Genomic DNA, 21,943 nt, shown 5'->3' on the forward strand with positions numbered 1-21,943 from the left:
GCGTCCTCAAATCCGTCGGAAACACATAACTTTGTTCTTAAGACAGACCAATAGATAACTTTTGTTTCGCTGTGATATCTGTGGACTTTTTCAGGGAATATCTTTGACAATTCGGCAGCACTTTCAGGAATACTTTGGCAACTCCTCCGGAAATAGCTTTAGGAGTGCTTTTACCAATTCCTTTGAAAATTCCATCCGAAATTCCTTCAGTTATTCTTTTGCGGAGTCGTTCAGCAATTCCTTTGAGAGTTTCTGTAACATTGTCCATGAAAACAAAAACCTTTCGGAAATTTGGGATTTTTTTTTCTGAAAATTCTTTAGCATTTTCTATGAAAGGTCCTTCAGAATTTTCTACTGCTCAAATCCACTTGATTTTTTTTTTTCGACTTTCCTTTAGGAATTCCTCTGGTAGGTCTCATGCAATTTTTTGGAAAAAAATTCCGGCAACTTCTATGGAAATTTCCTCAGCATTTCTGTTGAGCAGTTTTTCAGAAATGTATTCGTTTTTATCAGTGACAGTTCCTGTAAAAATAGTTTGGGAATTGACTTGACAATCCTATTGTCAGATTCCTTCGACTATTCTTTTTGAAATCACAATTCCTTCTGAAATAAGCTTGTTAAAATCCTTCAGCAATTCCAATTTGAAATTTCTAAACTTCCAAAGAAACTGTATGAGAAATATCTAAATGAACGATCGAAGGAGTTCATGAAGAACTGTCGGAAGATTTCCTAACCGCTTTTGCGAAGTAATTGTTGAAGAATTTCCAACAAAATTCGAAATTTCCAAATACATGGCGGAAAGAATTTCTTATCAAATTTCCAAAGAATCTGTCTGTGGAAATATAGTTAATCATTTTATGGCTTTGTCGGTCATTTTATACTCAGAGTGTAAGGGAGTAAAGATCAAATTGGATAATGAAATGATGGATATGAAAGTATTCGCTAGGTTGCGAACAAGTTTGAAAATTTATAGGAGGTAAAATCAGGCATGGTGGTATAAACTATCAACCAAGCCAATAGTTGTAAAGCACAAGTCGTTTGGCAGAAGTTTCACGCATTCGATGTATTCGTTCAATACATGACCTTCATGCCTAATTTTACCTTCTATAAATGTTCACACTTTTTCGCAACCTAGCAAATACTATCATATCTATAATTTTATTATCCAATTTGATCTCATCAATGTATGTGGAATTTTCGAAAAAAAATTGATACTGCCGAATTATTTACCAAAATATCGGTCGATATTCATAAAAATTTTGCTGAAAGAACAACGTGCTCCGGGCCAGCGAGAATATCTGAATTGCATCTGATATCGAACAAATTTTGATATCATATCTTAATGTGATGTTTAGGTGTTATTCAAAAGTTTTTGCATATCAGAATCATAGCTGAATATGATATGATATCAATTTTGGCTCTCAGTATGATATTGAGTTGCCCCTATTAACTTAATGTCCAAAACAAAAATATTGAATTGCAATAACGAGCCGCACTTTAAAACTTACGTAAATGAATGCCAATTGATATGCGACCACGGATAATGCTTCAAAAGTGTTTCGAGTTTGAATAATAAATAATTCCAGTAAGCAGTTCAGCTTTTGTGGTTTCTGAAACAGTTTAGAATGTTTCCGTATGAGAGCAAACGACCCAAAAAAAAAAGGAATTGAGAGACATAATTACATTGAAAAAGGTCACTTATGAAAGCAACGAATTGCTGTAGGATATTGTACATTATTTTTTCAAATAAATCCACCACCGAGACACCATTCCATCAAGCAAGGTCATCAGACTTATCGCACTTACCATAGGAGAGAGATAAAGCACGATTTTCATACTTGTTTGTATGGCATAAAATGAGCAAACCGTTTGAACAGTGTAGCTGAACAATAAACAAAAAAAACTGATTTTTTCACTTAAACGATTTCTGGTACACATGATTTTGTTAACCGAAATGGTGGAGCACACAAGCTTTCATTATTATGAAAAAAATAGTTCACGTTTCACCCTTATGTGGCCAACAGGGTACCCGGGTACCCAGCGCCTTTTTAAAAAGCACGGTGTAGAAAAAAGCAAAAAGTTTGTCGGACACATAACGGTTAATGTATGTCATCGTGTTGCAAGTTACACCGCTGTTGCAAGTAACCCCATTAGACATTACAATAAAATAGAAACGAACTACACTCATTTTGGGTTTCTGTGACGGTTTTTGGGTTTTGAGAGCAGTAGGTTGTTGCCCTAAGGTCCTTTTTCCACCGAGGTGGTCTGCCATCTTAGATATAGCTTCGGGTGGAGAAGCATTACATAGTCATCCGCTGGATGCCAGAACAGACGCTCACCTTCACCTACTTGGTGAACAGACACTCGGGACGCACCTCCTCAATCTGCCGTCGAACAAAAAAAAAAAAAAACAAAAGAAATTGCCAAAGAAAATGCTTAACAAATTCCAAATAAACTACCGAAGAAATTCCCACTTCTTAGCCAAACTGGTTTTCAAAGAAATTGTCGAAGCAATATCCAAATTAATTACCAATGAAGTTTCCTTAGATATTTACGAAGGAATTTTGCAAGAATTGCCGTCAAAGGTTCTGAATATCTTTTCGAAAAAATATTTTCAAAAAATTCACAAAACATCACGAACAAATTTTAAATGCATTACCGGAGAAATTCACGAAGGCATTGCCGAAAGAAAGAAAAAAGGCCGATTAATCCCCGAAGGAATTGCTGAGGGAATTCTTATGGGGAAAAAATGGAAGAAATCTTGAAATGAAAGCAACGTGGCTCTGCGGCAAGTAGGCAGAGAATTTTTTAGTGAATTTCCTAAGAGTGCCAAGGGCAACAAGCCATCTTGAAACAATTCTAATAAATTCATCAATTCCCAATACCAAAAATCTTACAAGTTATGGTGGAACGTATTTTTTAGAGGATCACTATTTTGATTACAGAGTTTTAGCAGGGATTTTCTGATCAAATTTGAAGTAATTTACCACAAATATTGAAGCAAGCTGAAATTTGGATACACTAATTTATCCACAAACCAGTTCAAAGCTCCGATAAGAGCCTGTTTATCAACTATGTAGACTCTAAGTGGAGAGGGTGTTGGTTTGGTGGTGTCTCGTGGAAGTGTACAGTCCATACAAATTTCGAAAATTTTGTATGGACGAAAAATTATGGGGGCGGGAATGTCTGAGATGACCAAAAATGAGTACGTAGTACAGCTAAGAATTTAGTCCAAAAAATCATAGAACTACAAGCATGATTACAAGTTATTTTCATTTTTTTTACGTGCGAAGAACATCAAGCTCGCATCAGAAAACACATCAACATTTCCGACAAACTTCAAGTTTCGTTTTTTTTTTAATTTTTGATCATGTGCACCGCGTGGCGGTTTGCTCCCGAAAAGTGCACCTCGAGACAAAAGGCCTGAAAACTCCTGTCCTAGACGAATCAACGAAGTAACTCTAGTAGGAACTATTGAAGAGATGCCCGCAGAAACTTCTGGATACAGCAATAGTTGAGCCCCTGTAGAAATTCCTGCGAAAAGTCCTGTAGAAATTTCTGAAGGAATATTAGAATAACTAGCAACAGAAGTCCAATGTCGCGACTGTTCTTGTGATTAACATCTAGTTTGCCACGCCCTTACAGCGTCAGTAGCGGTACTAGAAGTGTCAAATAAATTTTGTTTACCAAAACAAAACACCCTCTACAAGATAAACACTTTCTATTGAAGAAATTTATGCAGAAGTTTCAAAAGGAATGCCAAGAAAAACTTGTGGAGGTACCACAGGAGGAACGCTTGCAAAAATTCCAGTCAGTGACTCCTGAAGAAATCCCAGCAGGAAACCTACCGCATAAACCTCAGCATAAAATCCTGTAATAATCTCAACAAGAGTAGTGTTTCGAAATTTATTGTTTTTTTTTTATTTTTTTCGGTGAAGAAATGATGGCTGAATGAAGTAGGCCGAAACGTTATGCCAAAACGATTTGGAAAGTATTTTTCACCGAAAAAAATCAACAAATTTCGAAACATAAAAATCAACGGTGACCAAAACCCCACAAAGCGAAATCAACAAGAGTAGACTTACATGTAATTTTGTAAAGATTTTGTAGTTACTAAGGAGGGAGGGTGTTTGAAAACCGCTGGTTTTTTAGTGTAATGTCTGGATGCGAATCACTAAAGAATATTCAGAACAATAGAGAGCAAGATAAAGCAAGAGATCAAAAGTTCACGAATTGTGGAAGATGTCATATTTTAATTGCACTATGTGACCTTTCAGCACTACCCAAGTAACCACGGTGCTGAAGCATTATTGCATGCAGATACAGGCGTACCTCGATAGTACGTACCCTCGATAGTGCGTACCCTCGATAGTACGTACCCTCGATAGTACGTACATTTTGCCTCGATAGTACGTACACCAAAATTTAGTTAACTTTTAATCTACAAAAATGAGTTCGAATCATTAGTAGACTATAGCAGAGACTCCGATACTATGCATTTGTGTTATGCAGACTCCTATAACACGGATTTTCATTAATCAGTTTTAAAATAATGCGAAATGAAAGGCATGAACGAATACGTTTAATGTAATGATTGCAGTATTCTTTGCTTTACATAGATGTTCTCTGCCAGTCATAATATCTGGCATCATCATTCTGGCATTACATCCCAACTGGGGAGGACTGCTTCTCAGCTTAGTAGTTGATAAGCACTTGCACAGTTAGTAACTAAACGTTTTCTTTACCAATAGAATGTTGTAATAAAATAAAAAAAGCACATGATGGTTCTATTTTGCGTGGTAATAAAAAAAACTAAATTTAACGGCGAAGAATGCTTTCCAAAACATAAATCAAACCCATCAAGTTACTTATCTAAAGCATTGATTTCAGTTCACTTACTTGCAATTTTTTTTTTCGTTTTCCAACAAATAACTTTTTTTTTGCGATACGTATGAAATATTTGACAGTTTTCCATGAGTTTGGAAATTTTAACAACTTTGAGTACCGTAGGGCACTGCTGTAACGCTGTGTCTTATTTTACAACACTCGGCGGTGATATCGATTAAAAACGACGTTATGCGTTGAGGTCCGAAGACCAAATTGAACTGATTTATTCGGCCTGGGAAGACCCCTTTTATAGGGCCAGCCAGACTGCCAAAAGTATATCATACAATGTGTTTACATAGAACCTTATGGAAGTTTCCTGGAGTGATTTATGCTTAGGTCAGCGGACGACGCGTCGTCGTCGTCTCGATCGAACCGTCGTATGCTCATATCGATTTGGCGAGCGATACATTGTTGTAATTAATTTGCAAACGTAAGCGTTGGGATACGAACGATAGCACGTTCGTCGCGTATGTAGAATTGGCTCGTTTTGCACTACACCTTTCCCCTTTTTCAGAAGAATGGCGTAGCTATTCTGATCAAGCATCACTTAAAGAATCTTTTACAATATATTTTGTTACATTTTTATGATTCGGTTTTTATGTACTTGTATTTCTTTTTTGTTGGAAATATCGATTATTTTACAATGTATATTGTCAACTTCTTTAATTTTGAATGGACCTATAAAATGTGGCTCAAGCTTTTTCCTTTTTTCGTTTGATAAATACACCAAATCTCCTACAGAAACATCTATTGGATTTAAGTTATTATTCAAATTTTGTGTTCGTTTGATTTTTTGTTCTATTAAAATTTTCCTAGCTATTTCGCTTGATTTTTGCAGTTTGAATTTTAACTCTGTGTAGTATTCGTCCAAATTATATATCGGTTCTGGTGTAACTTTTTGCATATCCTGAGGAAGTTTGGCTTTTCTACCGAATACAAGTTCAAAAGGTGTATATTCGGTATCGGTGTGAGCAGTAGTGTTATAGGTAAATTCATAAAATTTAGTCCACTCATCCCAATCATTGTGGTGTACGTTGGAAAAATTTCGTAGGTATTCGTTTAAACACCTATGATTTCTTTCTAGTGCTCCAATGGATTGTGGATGGTAAGCAGTTGAGAATGTTTGTTTAAAATTAAGTATTTTACTAATCTGCTTAAGTACTTCGTTCTTGAACTCTGTACCTTGGTCAGATTTTAACTCTAAAAATGATCCATAGATAAGTATAAAATTCTGCACCAAAGCTTTCGCAATGGTATCAGCTTCCTTATTTTCTAATGGTATAATTACAACATATTTGGTTAAATCGTCTTGCAATGTTATGCAATAACGATTGTTTTTCGCAGTTCTTGGTAACGGACCTACTGTGTCAATCGAGATAATATCGAATGGTTTACAAGGTGTAGTTGTTACCAAAGATTCTTCTTTTGTCCGTTTTGTTACTTTGTTCATTTTACAAAGTTTGCAGGCCTTTACAAACTTCGTAATCGAACTTCTCATGCCTTTCCAAAAGTAAAGGTCTCTGAGTTTGAGATAAAGCCGGTTTTGTCCAATATGACCACCTGTTGGAGTCATATGGAAGTCATGTAGGATGTTATTGATCTCTTCAGAATTCGTCAATTCTTTCGGAGGGCGATATAGTATTAGTTCGAATTTACGGATGACGTCTAGAGCGATCCGTTTAAAATCTTGTAGTGGTATATGTTTTAAAATATCTTCTTGTGTCGACATTGCAATTTTTCTATTTTCCAATATTTTATTCATCTCTGAAAGAGCAAACTCTAGCGTCTGACTTTCATTTTCGTGAATAATATCTCTTTCAAGCGTTATTAAAGTTTTGCGCATATTTTCATTCATTAATTTTATAATAATCATTCCATTTTGCATGCATATTTTCATTTTATTCAATTTTTTAATGTCTGCCGGCGATTCTGTTTCATAGACAAGAAGGTGATCAAGCTTCTTTTTTTGTGAAACAGTTTTTGTTTTGTCAATTTTGTGTTGATTTTTGGTCATAGATCTAGTATGGACCATGAGAATTGATTTTGATTTAATATCATCTGAAGTTATAATTCTGGATAATGCATCTGCACCAACATTATTACTTCCTTTGATATATTGTATTTCGAAGTCATAATCTTCAAGATCTAAACGCATCTGGGTTAACTTTTTGGTAGGTTCTTTCATACCAAAGAGATACACCAGAGGGCGATGATCTGTTCTGATCATGAATCTTCTTCCATACAGATATGGTTTGAAATGATCGATGGCCCAGTGTATGGCAATCATTTCTTGTATTATTGTATGTTTTTTCGTGTCTGCATTGCTAAATGCTTTACTGGCATAAGCAATGGGTAAGTCATTTCCGTCAAAATTTTGTGACAACACCGCACCGCATCCAATGTTCGAAGCATCCGTTGTCAATACGAATTGTTTTGTAAAATCAGGATATTTAAGAATTGGTGGGTTTAATAATTTTTCCTTAAGAGCTTCAAAAGCTGCCTGACAATCATTTGACCACGTAAACTTTATATCCTTCTTTAATAAATTGTTTAACGGCCTAGCAAGTTGCGCAAAATTTGGCACAAACTTCCTATAATAATTACAAAAGGCCACAAACCTACGAACGTCATCTGCGTTAGTTGGTTTGGGATATTTTTTTATTACATCAAATTTTGAATTATCTGGGAGAATTCCATTATCTGAAATTTTATGGCCTAAGTAAGTTACTTCTGCCTTAAAAAATTGACATTTTTCGGGATTGAGTTTCAAATTATACTGTCTCAATCTTTCAAAAACTCGCTTTAAATTGTTAAGATGATGATTTATAGAGCATCCTATGACAACTATATCATCAATGTATACGAATGCACATTCAGGTGTTAAACCTGCCATGGCAATCGTCATCATGCGCTGGAAACTATTTGGGCTTATATTGAGTCCAAATGGTAAGCGCGTAAAAGCATAATGCCCAGAGGGTGTTGAAAATGCCGTATATTTTCTGGAATCAAAATCTAGAGGAATTTGATGAAATCCTGCCATCAAATCCAGAGTACTGAAGTATTTAGCTCTACCTAGTTGATCCAAAATAGTATCGATTCTAGGTAGGGGAAATCTGTCAGCCAAAATTTTTTTATTCAGCTGTCTGAAATCGACAACTAGTCTCCATTTTTTCTCACTGCTGCTCGACTTTTTGGGTACCAACAGAATTGGTGAATTGTAAGCCGAGACTGAGTGTTCAATCACATCATTTTTCAACAAATTTTGGACTTGAGATTCAATCTCCTCATTGTGCGCGTGTATATTCCTATAATTTGGGATGTATACAGGCACGTTATCTGAAAGTTCTATATTTTGTGAATAGAAGTTGTTAGTAGTGAGGTTATCTTCTCCTAACGCAAAAATATCATTGTATTCGTGAATTAAATTTTCAAAAGGTTCCTTGGCTGATGCTGGTAGTTCTGAAACATTAATTTTTGATCTTATTTGATCAGTTCGGTCGGAAATATTACCGTTTTTATTGACATTTGCTACGATAAAATTCTTCAGAGGTTTCATCATAGGCTTAAAATCTTTTATAAGTACTGCTTTATCAGTAGTATTTATAAATTTAACGTATTTTGTTGATGGTGACGTCAATGTATTGCCACAGAAAATCCCTGGTTGGATTTCTTCGGCACACACTAACATATCTTCATTCAAATTTAAATCATTTATTTTTCTTACAACTTCGCAACGTTCAGGAAGTATGAATCCTCCATTGAAGTTGTCTTCAATGGGAATGTTAACTTCCTCATTATTGCATCGAATGTTCAAAATCCAGGATTCATAATCAATACTGCATTTAAATGCAGTTAAAAAGTCTCGTCCCAATATCCCATCAGTAAATATTGGAAAATTTTCTTCAACTATTTGGAACTCATGTTCCAATGTAATGGTATTTTGGAATGTTAGTTGTGTCACAGCTGATGCAACAGTTTCAATTTTATTTTCTGATATTCCAGAGATCATACATCTTCGATCTCGATTTATCAGTTGATCATGCAATATATTATTTAATTTGAATATAGAAACGTCAGCACCTGAATCGACCATAAAGGTACATGTAGAATTTGATATTCCAATATGTGCCTTTATGAAATTTGATGCTGATGGGTTTATTGTGAAAAGCGTTGAATTTGGCCTAAAAAATTTTGTGGCTGTTGAGTGTTTTGATGTTGCGTTGTTGGTTGTGGAGCGTTTGTTGCTTGTTGGGGTAACTGAGGTGTCTGACCACTTTCACTGTTCGTATAATAAATACGGGACTGAGAATGTCCTCTATATGGTCTTCTACCACGTGAAGAATAGAAATTTGCACTATGTCCTCGGTTTTGATATCGGCCTTGGAAATTTCCACGAGAATTGCCTCTGAAATTTCCACGATAGTTACCTCTGTTTCCTCTATAGTGGCCTCTGTCGAAAAAACTTCTATCTCCTCTGATGTGTCCACGATGTACTTGACCTCGTTGGACAAACATCAGTTGAGAGTGGTTGGCATTAGAAGAACTTTTCTCATTTTCTACAGTTTTCTCGATGGCCGCAGACAAGGTTTTAAATTCTGCTGCCTTTAATAAGATTTTTGTTTCTGGGTTTTTCACTCCTGTGTAAAGAGCTTTTACCCCTTGTTTAATTGCCATTTTTTGGGCTGTATCAACTGGTATTTTCTCAGCAATGTATGCTCTTTCGAGCTGCTGAGTGAGTTTCTCGACGCTATCTGTAAATTTGTTAATGTCTCCTATTTGTTTCAAATCTTGAAGCTTTGCAACAAAAACATCAGGTGATGTTTTTGATGTACATTTTGCTTCTAATTCATTGATTATCTCATCGAAATTTCGTGGATTTTCACCTACTGCTGCTCTTGCTTTTCCAGATAGTTTCGATAGTACTACCTGTACGGCTGCAACGGTATTATCATTAGTCAGAATTGTCTTTCCTGCTTTAAGAGCAGAGATAAAGCTTGATAAATTATCATTTGATCCATCGTATGATGGAATCAAAGATGAGATTGTTTTGATTGTTTCAATAATATTAGCCATTTCTTCCTCCTGATATTCTTCTTCTAACTCTTCTTTTTCCCCTTCTACTCTGTCTTCTTCTTCTACTTCTTCTTCTTCTTCTTTTTCGATTGTTCCTGCTTCTTCTACTTTACTTTCTTCTACCCCTGATTCTAGTGCTGTACGTGAAATTCCTAATTGTTCGTTCTCGTTTAGTAATGTCAATGATTGGTTGATTTTTCCACAAATTTCTGTACCCTTTTTTATAACTGCCTCATTTTGCAGATCTTTATTAGTTTTTAGAATGTTTTTAAGCCTTTTCTTCAAATCACTTAAATATTTCACCTTTTGTAGTCGCGTTTCCTCTGAAAATCGGTTGTACTTTTTCAAACTTTCCAAATATTTATTAGAAATTTCATTTATTTGGAAAAATTCGTCCATTGAAATTAATTAAAATCTTCTATGAGGTAAATTGAAGGAGGTTTCCATGTTTAATTTTACCTTATCTTGAAGTCGGAGCAGGATCAGGTGACACCCAGCTGGCACGGCCCCTATTGTCGCTAGGTCGTTGGTATCTTATTTTTGTTGCTCGAGGTTTAATGCTTGCCTTCAGTTGCATAGCCAGCATTTTAACCTCATCCACTGGTATTTTTACGCGTGCGCCCCACTGGCGCATGTTTTCGTCTGAACGGTTGACGTTTAGTGGTATATATTCAATACCATCTTTTTTCACTTTTTGTCCAGTAGATTTTTGTGTGGTTTTTACTTTTTCAATTACACTTTTTAGTTTTTGTTCACTTGTCGGTGCACCTTTTACTTGTTGTTCATTTCTTGGTCCGAATTTTCTTACGAGTTCTTCTCTTTTTCGGCTTACTTCTTCTAATATTAGGCCATGGTAAGCCTGCACATTTGAGGTACGATTTTTCTTCATTTCACTTTATTTTTCTTTGTCAATGTTTTAAACTTTGCTTAATGTTTCTGAGGATTTGCATCCTTTTTCGAAAGCTCTGCGCCTGACGTGTTTTGCGTGCCATTTGTAGGCAGTCACAGATAGTTGTATAATATTAAGAGCAAGAAGGATCCACAATTTTATGGCATGTTCTTCATGCAGGATACTGTGATCTTCTAGCTGGTTCACTATATTCACTTGTGGGTCGCCGCTGATTGATGTTGTTTTGGACTGTTGTTTTCCCATCACGAGTTACGCAATCACTTTGAAAATTTCAGCAAGCGTTCCTTAACGAATCACACAGTCACAGAATTTTCCTCGGAGAAGGTTCGGCCACTTGGCACGGTCAGCCATGTAACGCTGTGTCTTATTTTACAACACTCGGCGGTGATATCGATTAAAAACGACGTTATGCGTTGAGGTCCGAAGACCAAATTGAACTGATTTATTCGGCCTGGGAAGACCCCTTTTATAGGGCCAGCCAGACTGCCAAAAGTATATCATACAATGTGTTTACATAGAACCTTATGGAAGTTTCCTGGAGTGATTTATGCTTAGGTCAGCGGACGACGCGTCGTCGTCGTCTCGATCGAACCGTCGTATGCTCATATCGATTTGGCGAGCGATACATTGTTGTAATTAATTTGCAAACGTAAGCGTTGGGATACGAACGATAGCACGTTCGTCGCGTATGTAGAATTGGCTCGTTTTGCACTACACTGCAAGCCGCGGTTGCTAAGGAAAATGTTCTTAGTTTTGGATGTTTCGTGGCTTTGTTGTTTATGATTCGGACTTTAAAAAATCGTCAGCTTATCATGAGTGGTTGGATTGATTTCTAAAAGGAAGGTATGCGTGCGTGTGCTGTTTTATAACTTGATGGTGGCATGGTGGCTCACCTCATGAAGTTCCTTCTGGGATTCCACAAGAAAACCATAAGGGACTCCCCTCGTGATTTGTCCACAAATTTGCTCCAGAGCTTTCTTCTGGGATTCCGTAAACTCTTAATGAGATTCTTCCAGAAGTTTATTTAGGATTCCATCAGAAGTTCCCTCTGGGGTTTTCCAGGATTTTTTTTTTCTGAGATTCCTTAAGAGGATCCGTCTGGAGCTCCGTCAAAAGCTCTTTCCAGGATTGTTCCAGGAAGTTCCACGAGATTCTTCCAGAGATTCCTGGATTTCTGTAGAAATCAGTTCTGATTCCATCAGCATTACTCCTTCTAGGATTACCTTAGTAATTTTTCATGTAACTCTTCCAGTTTTTCTTTCCGTGGTTTCTCCACAAACTTTTTCTAGAATCCCTCTAGGATTTATGTGATTCTTCAGGGAGCTATAACTAAGTTGCTTTTTCCTGTGTTTATTCAAGGAAATCCTACAGGAACTACATGAGGAATTCCATAAACAAAATACTCCAAAAAGTTCATAATAAACTCCAGGAGGATTTCCATTACAAACAATTCCTGACGGAGCTCTTGGTAGAAACCAAAAAAAAAGTCCCTAGATGATTTTTGGAAAGAGTTCTCGAAGATATCCCTGAATTAGTTTCTGAAAAAATTCCTAGAAGAAGCTCTAAGAGGAATCCCGGAAGAAGTTCTTGAAAAGTAATTCCCCAGAAGAAATTACCTGAGGAATCCCGGAAGGAATTTTCGAAAGAATCCTGGAAAAATCCCAGAAAGATTACCTGGTGAAATTATTGTAGGAATCTCAGAAGGAATACTTGAATCAGAAGAAGCTCCAGAAAAAAAAAACGGTAGAAGTTCCTGGATCTTCCTCTAAATGAACACTGAATGAAGTTCTTGTCAGGGATCCTGTAGGATTTCTGAAAGGGTTTCAGAAGGAATTCCTAAAGAATTCCCAGAAGATACTTCGAGAAGAATCTCGTATGAAATTCCAGGAATAAATCTTTACTGATTGCTGCAAGGATTTTTTGAAAAAAAATCTCGGTAAGAATTTCTGATACCATTTCCGAAAGAACTCCTAGAGAAATTCTGGGTGAAGTTGCTAGAATTTCCAGGAATACCATGTGGAAGCCCAAAAAGAAATCCAGAGACATCCTAAAATAAACTATTCGGGAATCCCGAATGAAATTCCTGGAGGATTCCAGGAACTCCTTGAGAAATTCTGGAAGAAATCTCTTGAAGTCCGAAACGTGAACAAAAATGTCACAAAACGTCAAAAACTTTGAACAAATTCTTTAGCAACCGCGGTTTGCATTGCAATATAGGCTGTACCAATTCAATTGTTTCACTTTCTCGCTCCCTAAAGATTTCTTCAAATTTCTTTCAGTTCCGAAATTCCTCTAGGTGTTGGTTCCGAGATTTCTCCAGGAATTCTTTCTGGGAATCCTTAGGGATTTTTCCACGAGTTTCTCCTGCGATTCCTAATGAGATTCCAGGGTCTCTTTTTGAGATTTCTTAAGAGATTCCTTCCGAAACTTCACCAAGAATTTCTTTTGTAATTCTTTCGGGACTTTCCGGATTTTTTTAGGAATTTCTTCCAGAATACTTCCAGGAATTTCGTTCCAAGATTTCTCCATGAATTCATTCCAAGATTCCTCCAGAAATTCATTCCGACATTCCTACAGAAATTCTTTCTAAGATTCATCAAGTAGTTTTTCCTTGAATATCTCCAAGAGTTCCGGGATACCTCTTGAAATCCCTTCTCGTAAAAAAATTAAACTCTTGGAGGAGTCCTAGAAGGAGCAACGTTCAGAAGATTTTGAAAATATCACGGCAATAAATGCTGCAGAAGAAAATACACCTAGAATGTTTTTTAACAAGATATAACTGATCTAGATCGATTCAATTATATCTAGATCAGTTTGGATGGTTCTAAAAGATAACTCAAATAAAATCAATCTAAGTTCCCAGAGACGAGATGCCTCTACGAAGCATCCCCAGAGCACAAGAAGATTTTTCCAATAAAGATAGCATCCTAAACAAGCAAAATTACGTAATTAATACACGGACCCTTAGGCCACATGTAATTTTTTGGCAATCCTGACGTTCTAGAAATAACATTCTTTGATTTAAAAATGAAATTTGAAATAAAAAATTGTGATTCGATAGTACGTACGTTTCGATAGTACGTACACTAAACGAAGCGATGGTGTACGTACTATCGAGGTATGCCTGTATACGGTGTACTTAGAGCAATCATTACTTTACATGCAAACTTAAAGTTGATTTAAAGTGGAAATGGGCAATTATGCGACTGCTTCAAGATTATACCAGTATAATCTTAATTTGATTCTATAATTGCCCACTTCCACTTTAAATCAACCTTAAATTTGCATGTAAAGCAATGATTGCACTAAATACACCGTATATCTGCATGCAATAAGGCTTCAGCACTGTGGTTACTTGGGTATTTTGAACGACTACTCTGCCATCTTTGTAAAAAGTGTTCTTTCTGGGTGTAGCTATCTCCCTATGTGCTGTTTAGAGTGCATCAAGTGTAGTGCAAAGCGCATTAGCTTCACGAAGAACTTCCCCGAAGAGAGCAACAGCAACGCCCGGCAGCGCAGTGATCCAAAGTGAATGAACGGTGAGCAGAGCAGAAACAGAAACGGGAGCAGCAGTACCGTAGTGGAAGAAAAAAAGTGTTTATGTAATTCATGTGCAACGACTTCCCGCAATTGTTGATCCAGTTTTCCAGTGATGTCCTAAAAAGCCTAGCAAAAAAGCCTAGTGATCAGGAACGGATTTAGGAAAATCTGAAGAGTCCCGAAACCAAAAACCTTTCGAATGCTTCGACTTTGCTAAAACGACGGTGTTTTCCCTTTCACCTTTCACGTAATCACCTTGTCCCGTTCTTCCTGCCCTCGCGAGGAGCAGCGCCACCATCTGTTCAGCATACACACCCACTTTTGCGTTCGTTTGGAGTGCGCGCCTGTTGTGTAGTAGTCAGTTGGTCGTTATTGTGAATTTGTGAGTTGCCGACGAAGACGACGGAAATAAGTGGAAAATCGGTTCGAGTCAGCTGATCTCTGCTTTGAGTGGGAGATAAAGAAATAGAGAGAGTGCGAGCGCGGAGGGAGTTTTCCGCTTTTTCCACCCCCTGGCGTCACACAACCTGTCCTGGCGAAGACTGGCTGCTCGTTTGTTCGAGAAGAAATTTTTGTGTTTTGGCATTTTTACTACCCGTGTCGTCCATCCAACGCTACTGAACCGCCGTGCACAGCCAGTCAGTGGTGGAAGGCTAGCGCCTGAAGTGTACAGTGAAAACCTGAAGTGATCCCTCCCGTCATCCCCTTTCCACATTGCTCTTCCGCCTGCTTTCAAGTAGTGGCGTGGGGCTATTATTTTGTGGGCGCAGAAGAAAATTGATCGCACCGCTTCTAGTGAAGAAAACCGAAGAAAAGAAGCGAAGTTGTAAGGAAAAACAAGCCCAGCCTCCGTCCGACAGAAGGAATCGCTCGCATCGGATAACAGAGAACAGCGTGCAGAAATGAGTCAGAATTTCATCAACTTCTCCGAGATCAGAGGTGAGTTCAGTTTCTGTTTTTCCTTTTGACTATTTTTTTTTGCCCGGGAATATTGTCCTCCTTGAAGTAGATAAGTACGTATTGTGTTTTGCGATTTTTCTGCGAACGACACGCGCTGTATAATGGAAAATGCAAATTCGATGTTGATTCCGTTGGGAAATGTACTGAATGATTGCTTTTTTGCAGGTATACAATTTTTGCATCAACGGAAAAATATGGGAAATTTTGTTTACTGATAATGTAGCATTCAAGCTTTACGTGTTTACACAACATTCAACTGTTAATAGCTTTGTTCTGGACATTCATTATTCAATCAATAGAGTTGTATCGGAAGTCTTTTTTTTTTTAATTGTTATATCTCAACATTACTGCAGTTCGTAATTGATAGCATTGATTATCAGCCATTCCATAGAACAACGATATAGTGCAACTCCGATTGTCGTGAAACTTGGTGGGATCGTAGTTTTTCGAAAATAATTAAACCCGTATTTTTTTTATTTCGTCATAAAGCTGCCCAAAGGGTGGTCCTATAAATCAAAATTCTTGAAAATTTAAATTTTTCAAAAAATCATAACTTTCGAATCAGTTGACCGATTTGAACTTCTTTTTTTATTGGGAAAGCTATTGAATTGTAGTTTTAAGAAAAAAATACGTTGGAGGGGCCAAATTGTGTTTTGGGTTAAACAATATGCATTTTTTAACGTTTTTTAACATTTTTATGGCCTTGGAACCAAAGGGGTACCCTGGTTTTATATTTTTATCAGAATGTTCAGGAAATTTGGCGTAACATGATGATGATGATGATTGTGTACCCACCATCAGCGCAAGGATTACCTATGGCTGCAGAGTCATACCGGAACGGAATGATCTACCTGATGGTTTGTTGTAGCAGGGTAAGCTAAATTCACTGGAGACCTTCGGAAAACAACATGATAATTGTTATCTCGTGACAAAGTCTGGCCACCCCACGAACATTTGCCCGGAAACCAGTTCATTTAACTTCCTTAGGCTACCCCTCCGAAAACCCCATATATGTCATGTTCAAATATAAAAAGTAATAAGGAACGAACTCACCGGGTAATCCTGACCAGCTGGTTTTCTATGTCAATTTCTTGATTTTGCTTTGGCTGACCAAGCCATGTGGGAAATTACACTGTTGAAAATGCTTTGACATCCATGTGCACAACAGAACATGTGCTCGATGAACAAATTGAGATTTGAAATTATGAAAAGAAATCCACGTACTCCGGTGAGACTCGAACTCACGACTCCCAATTCGCTAGACGGGCGCTTCTATTCCTTCAAGCTACGGAGTCACTCGACTATCTCCGTCGCCAGCAGGCCTAGAACTGAACTCGATTCCACAATCGCACATGGTTATCTTCTTTTCACAATCCAAACCCCCTTCGGATGGGATTAGATGAACATCTAACACATTGTCTGTTGTGCACATGTATGTCAAAGCGGGAGAGGAAGTTATTTTTAATTGTCGAGAGCTTCGGGCACTGCCTTCCAATCACTTATTGGTATGGCTAATTGCCATACCAATAAGTGATTGGAAGGCAGTGCCCGAAGCTCTCGACAATTAAAAATAACTTCCTCTCCCGCTTTGACATACATGTGCACAACAGACAATGTGTTAGATGTTCATCTAATCCCATCCGAAGGGGGTTTGGATTGTGAAAAGAAGATAACCATGTGCGATTGTGGAATCGAGTTCAGTTCTAGGCCTGCTGGCGACGGAGATAGTCGAGTGACTCCGTAGCTTGAAGGAATAGAAGCGCCCGTCTAGCGAATTGGGAGTCGTGAGTTCGAGTCTCACCGGAGTACGTGGATTTCTTTTCATAATTTCAAATCTCAATTTGTTCATCGAGCACATGTTCTGTTGTGCACATGGATGTCAAAGCATTTTCAACAGTGTAATTTCCCACATGGCTTGGTCAGCCAAAGCAAAATCAAGAAATTGACATTTGTAAGGTGCTACGGTCACCCTTACCGTATTCGGTCGGCCGAGGACCGACCCGTCGAGAGTCCGACTGCACACTAATTGCCATACCAATAAGTGATTGGAAGGCAGTGCCCGAAGCTCTCGACAATTAAAAATAACTTCCTCTCCCGCTTTGACATACATGTGCACAACAGACAATGTGTTAGATGTTCATCTAATCCCATCCGAAGGGGGTTTGGATTGTGAAAAGAAGATAACCATGTGCGATTGTGGAATCGAGTTCAGTTCTAGGCCTGCTGGCGACGGAGATAGTCGAGTGACTCCGTAGCTTGAAGGAATAGAAGCGCCCGTCTAGCGAATTGGGAGTCGTGAGTTCGAGTCTCACCGGAGTACGTGGATTTCTTTTCATAATTTCAAATCTCAATTTGTTCATCGAGCACATGTTCTGTTGTGCACATGGATGTCAAAGCATTTTCAACAGTGGTTTTCTATGTTTGGCTTTGGTCTCAGCATGCAAACGGTCCAACCATATTAAATGTGCACTCGTTCACACCGCTCGTTGATTCTCCGATCGTTCATCGAAGAATCCGAAAAAAAATACATAAGCGAGAATACCCGACGCACTGAAAAACAATCTCTTGGATACTAGCATTTCCGAACTCGGAATAACGACGAACACGAGCACCACGATGCGGGCAATGTGGTCTCTTGCCACCGAGCCATCGTCGATCATTTACACAAAGTGCGAACAAAAAACACAAAGAAAAATACGAAAACGCGGTAAAGACGAAATGCGGCATGTTTCAGCCTCCGCGTCCTGCTTGTCACTGACGACCGACGACCGTTCACTCTTCCATCAGCGTTCCACTCAAGTACGAACGAAAACACAAGAAAAATGCAAAAACGCGGTAAGGGCGAAATGCGGCGTGTTTCAGCCTCCACGCCCTGCTTGTCACTGTCTCAGGAAATTTGGCGTAACATATCAAAAAATCAAAGATGTACGTTTTTCAGTTTTTGAGATATGATTTTTTGAATATAGAGTGTCATTATTTTTTTTATTCCTTGTTGGGTAAATAAGTCACTGCGACCAGCTTTTAGATCTATTGTGACAAATGCCCTAGTTTTATTTGGCTATGTCAGGTTGACGTATCCCCATTGGTAGTAGCAATACCGAACCTTGACTGCTAGTGTGATCCCAACACGGTGCTACAGTTCAAATGAAATGTACTACTGCATTGGGATTTGTTCTTCAGACATCAAAGGGTTCTATCAGCCCCTTGTCGAAGAACCTAATTATTTTAACTGCAATCGCCAGCAACGGCACAACAAATGCTCCGAGTCTTCTGTATCTATGCCGCAAAAGCGACACATATCATCTTGAAGCTTTCCAATCAGCTTCAGATGATACCGGCTCAGACAATGACCTATTAATAGGCCAGTAAAAGAACTGAAATCTTTTTAGAAAGTTCTAAAATTTTGCGAGTGTTTGAAACGTTCGACTTTATGAAACGTTTCGACAGCCTCGCAGAAGTGGTGTTTTCCCAGTTGGATTTTATTTTCTCATGTTCCCATGTTTTAAACTAAATTCTGAGGGAACAACCAGACACACTTCTGGCCCTATGAATTTTAATGAATTACTAGCTGCTCTAAAATTGCCTGATATTGTAAATTCTTATTTCACTATGCCTTGTATTGCTTTCCCAGTCAACCAGTGCACAGTGGGAAAAAATAGGTATAAAACGCGAATAAATTCAATATCTCTGCTCGGAGTGGATGGATTCGAATGAATTTTTGACACAAACTGCAAAAATCTCTACAGTTTCAGATAAAAAGGGTGTCATTCGCCGCACGATGCTGGAAATCAGTGTATTGAGCTCGTTTTACCCCGCGTTCTCTTTTTCACACCTTTTTGAGAAAATCCTCATCTATTCCCGACTAGCGTGCAAAATAAATGACTTATTTAACTCGTATTTGTGTAGAAACTTCCATTGTATCGGAAATTTGACATAAGATTGCTCCTTCTCTTGTCGATTGCATTCCACTCCGGGTGGAGATGCATGTGAAAATTTTACAGAAATAGGGGATATCGGGGTTATTTGAAGATATTTGAATCAAATAAATCATTTATTTTGCACTTCAGGATTTTTCCAAAAAGGTGAAAAAGTGAGAGAGTGGCGTACAACGGGCCCGATACACTGATTTCCGACATCGTGCGGCGAATGACCCCCTCCTTATCCGAAACTGTAGAGTTTTTTGCAGTTTGTGTCAAAATTTCATTCAAATCCATCCACTCCGAGCAGAGATATTGAATTTATTCGCGTTTTATACCTATTTTTTCCCATTGTGCAGTGATCGTATAAGATGTTGAAAAAGATGATAAAGTGGAGGCGATATGCGTACAATTTACATGCGCCTAAAGGGAGGCATGCACGCATATGGTCTCCACTTTATCATCCTATGCAACATCTTATACGGTTACTGGTTTCCTGGGTTTTCGAGTAATTCCTGATGTTTTTGGTATCCATAGTTTTATAAGGATTCAAAATATAATAAAATAAAAAAAAAGTTCTATATGAGAAAATTTGGTACCTTATTTTCAAAAATTCATATCTCGAAAACTAAAAAACACACATCTCTGTTTTTTATATGCTTCGCCGGAACAATTTCCTGAACATTCTGATAAAAAATTAAACCATTTTCCCTTTGGTCCCCAGACTATGGAAATGTAAAATAAAAACTTTTAAAAAATGCATATTTTTCAACCCAAAACACAATTTGACCTCTTCAAAGTCCATAACACTACAATTCAATAGATTTCTAACAACAAAAGTTCGATGTCGGTCAACTGGTTCAAAAGTTATGTGTGATGTTTTTTAATTTTAGTTTTTAAAAACCTAACGACGAAATAAAAAAAAACAGTCTAATTATTTTCGAAAAGCTACGAACTCACCAATTTTCACGACAATCGTGTTTGTATGAAATGACTGTTAAAACATAAGTTTATAAAAGGAAACGAAAATCATGACATTCTATTTTTTTACATTTTTCATGCAAACAGGTTCATGCCCTGATTTCGGAATCGTGCTCCAAAAATTTTAGGTAAAGTTGTAATTCAAGTTTTACACTTTTAGAATATTTGGAGTTTCACACGCTTGGAGAAGTACTGGATTTGTAGTAATTAGCGGAATTTTTGTATGATGAGATGCTAAATTCTGTTTTTCTTCAACGAAATAGCGCAAAAATGTGAGTATTATGATTCTTTGTATAATTTGATGCTGTTTGAGCAAATCTTTCGGTAACTGTGCCGATCTTTTCTCCATTTCTTTTCTCTTCAAAAACACAGTTACGCAGTTACCCAAAGTGTTGTCCAAACAGCAACAAAGCAGACAAAGAGTCATAATACCCACCCACGCTTTTGCACAATTTCAGGCAAGATGCACATAGTTCTTCGATTTTTAGACACCACCAGTATACCGGTTTGCATCCATTTCTGGGTAGGGATCGCCTTGGCATAGCGGTGTCGCATGCAAGGCCTAAGATTCCAACTAGATTTTCGCTGATCGTCGGTGTCACCTTCCACGGTGTCGTTCCAAGCAATCGCTCCACAAATGCCGGCTGATCGACGAACGAGGCCAACCATCCCCGATGACTGTCGATGACCTGCAGCTGTGACCGTGTTGCTCCGTGTTCCACCCTCGCCTATCCAATCGCCAGATGGTCACTGTGTGTGCATCGATCATCGACGCTCCACCGGGCTCCAGAAGGTCACATCAATGATGGACTCTGCACCGTTCCTACTGTAAATTTTTTGTCGCCTACGTTCACGACATCCACGTTCAGTCTAGCCACAGCTTCAAGTACAGCCCAGCTTCTCGCGTAAGTCAAGCGACTACCCCACTCAATCGCCCAGATTTTGAAGTCTCCACCGACGCCCACGGGACTCAATCCCACTAGTGCGCTTGATAGCGAATCCAGCATAGACGAGAACTGGTCCATCGGCCACCTGGGAGGAGCATAACAACTGCAGTAGTGCACCCCGTTGATCTTCGCTACTGCGAAGCCCTCGTGTGACGTGGGAATTATTTCCTAAACCGGAAAACGATCGGTTGTACAGATCGCCGCTAGTTTGGCCTTATCCGCTACCCTTTTCCCGTTATCGGGAGGGATGCGGTATGGGTCCGATAGTAGGGCGATGTCTGTACTTGACTCCGAGACTGACTGCCACAGCAACTGTTGTGCGGCTACAGTGATTCAGGTTTAGCTGAATTATCGTCGGCTGCTCGCGTGTCTGGACATTTATTTGGTCCCGCCCATCGTGTGACCCTTGTTCACCGTGCAAATTAGACATTTTGGTGGAGAGTTGCACTACCTGGCGATGTGGCCTTCCACTCCGCACTCCCTGCAAAGTTGGCTCCTGTCGGGGCCTTTATACGCCCATGACTTGTGTCCTTATAGGTGTCCTTGCTCGAAGCTTTTAAAGCACGGCACTGGCGGCTCGTATATGCTGAGCGAGCACACTGACCAGCCTACCCTGATCTCCCAAGTAACAATTTTGATTTTATCAAAGTTTTTTTTATCGATTCAAAAACCCTAACCATAAAACCATTGATGCCGACTTGAAAGTCCTCTCGAGCTCTTATATGCCT

The 21,943-nt window shown here is 38.4% G+C and overlaps 1 protein-coding gene across 11 annotated transcripts in view; it reads left to right on the plus strand.

Annotated features, from left to right (window-relative positions):
• The window catches only part of LOC109406423 (calcium-binding protein E63-1), a 389,205-nt gene that overhangs the window by 166,142 nt on the left and 201,120 nt on the right, over positions 1–21,943 (plus strand). Inside the window, exon 2 of one of the 11 annotated variants that reach the window (XM_062853681.1) lies at positions 14,285–15,349. The exons of 8 other annotated variants lie outside the window; for them this stretch is intronic. In XM_062853681.1, coding sequence (XP_062709665.1) covers positions 15,313–15,349 — 37 coding nt within the window. In that variant the 5' untranslated portion in view covers positions 14,285–15,312. Of the gene's footprint in view, positions 1–14,266; positions 15,350–21,943 lie in introns of those variants that run through there. 2 more of the 11 variants (XM_062853683.1, XM_062853682.1) reach the window with 2 other exon arrangements.

The sequence above is a fragment of the Aedes albopictus genome, chromosome 2 (assembly GCF_035046485.1).
Source record: "Aedes albopictus strain Foshan chromosome 2, AalbF5, whole genome shotgun sequence".
Classification (NCBI taxonomy): domain Eukaryota; kingdom Metazoa; phylum Arthropoda; class Insecta; order Diptera; family Culicidae; genus Aedes; species Aedes albopictus.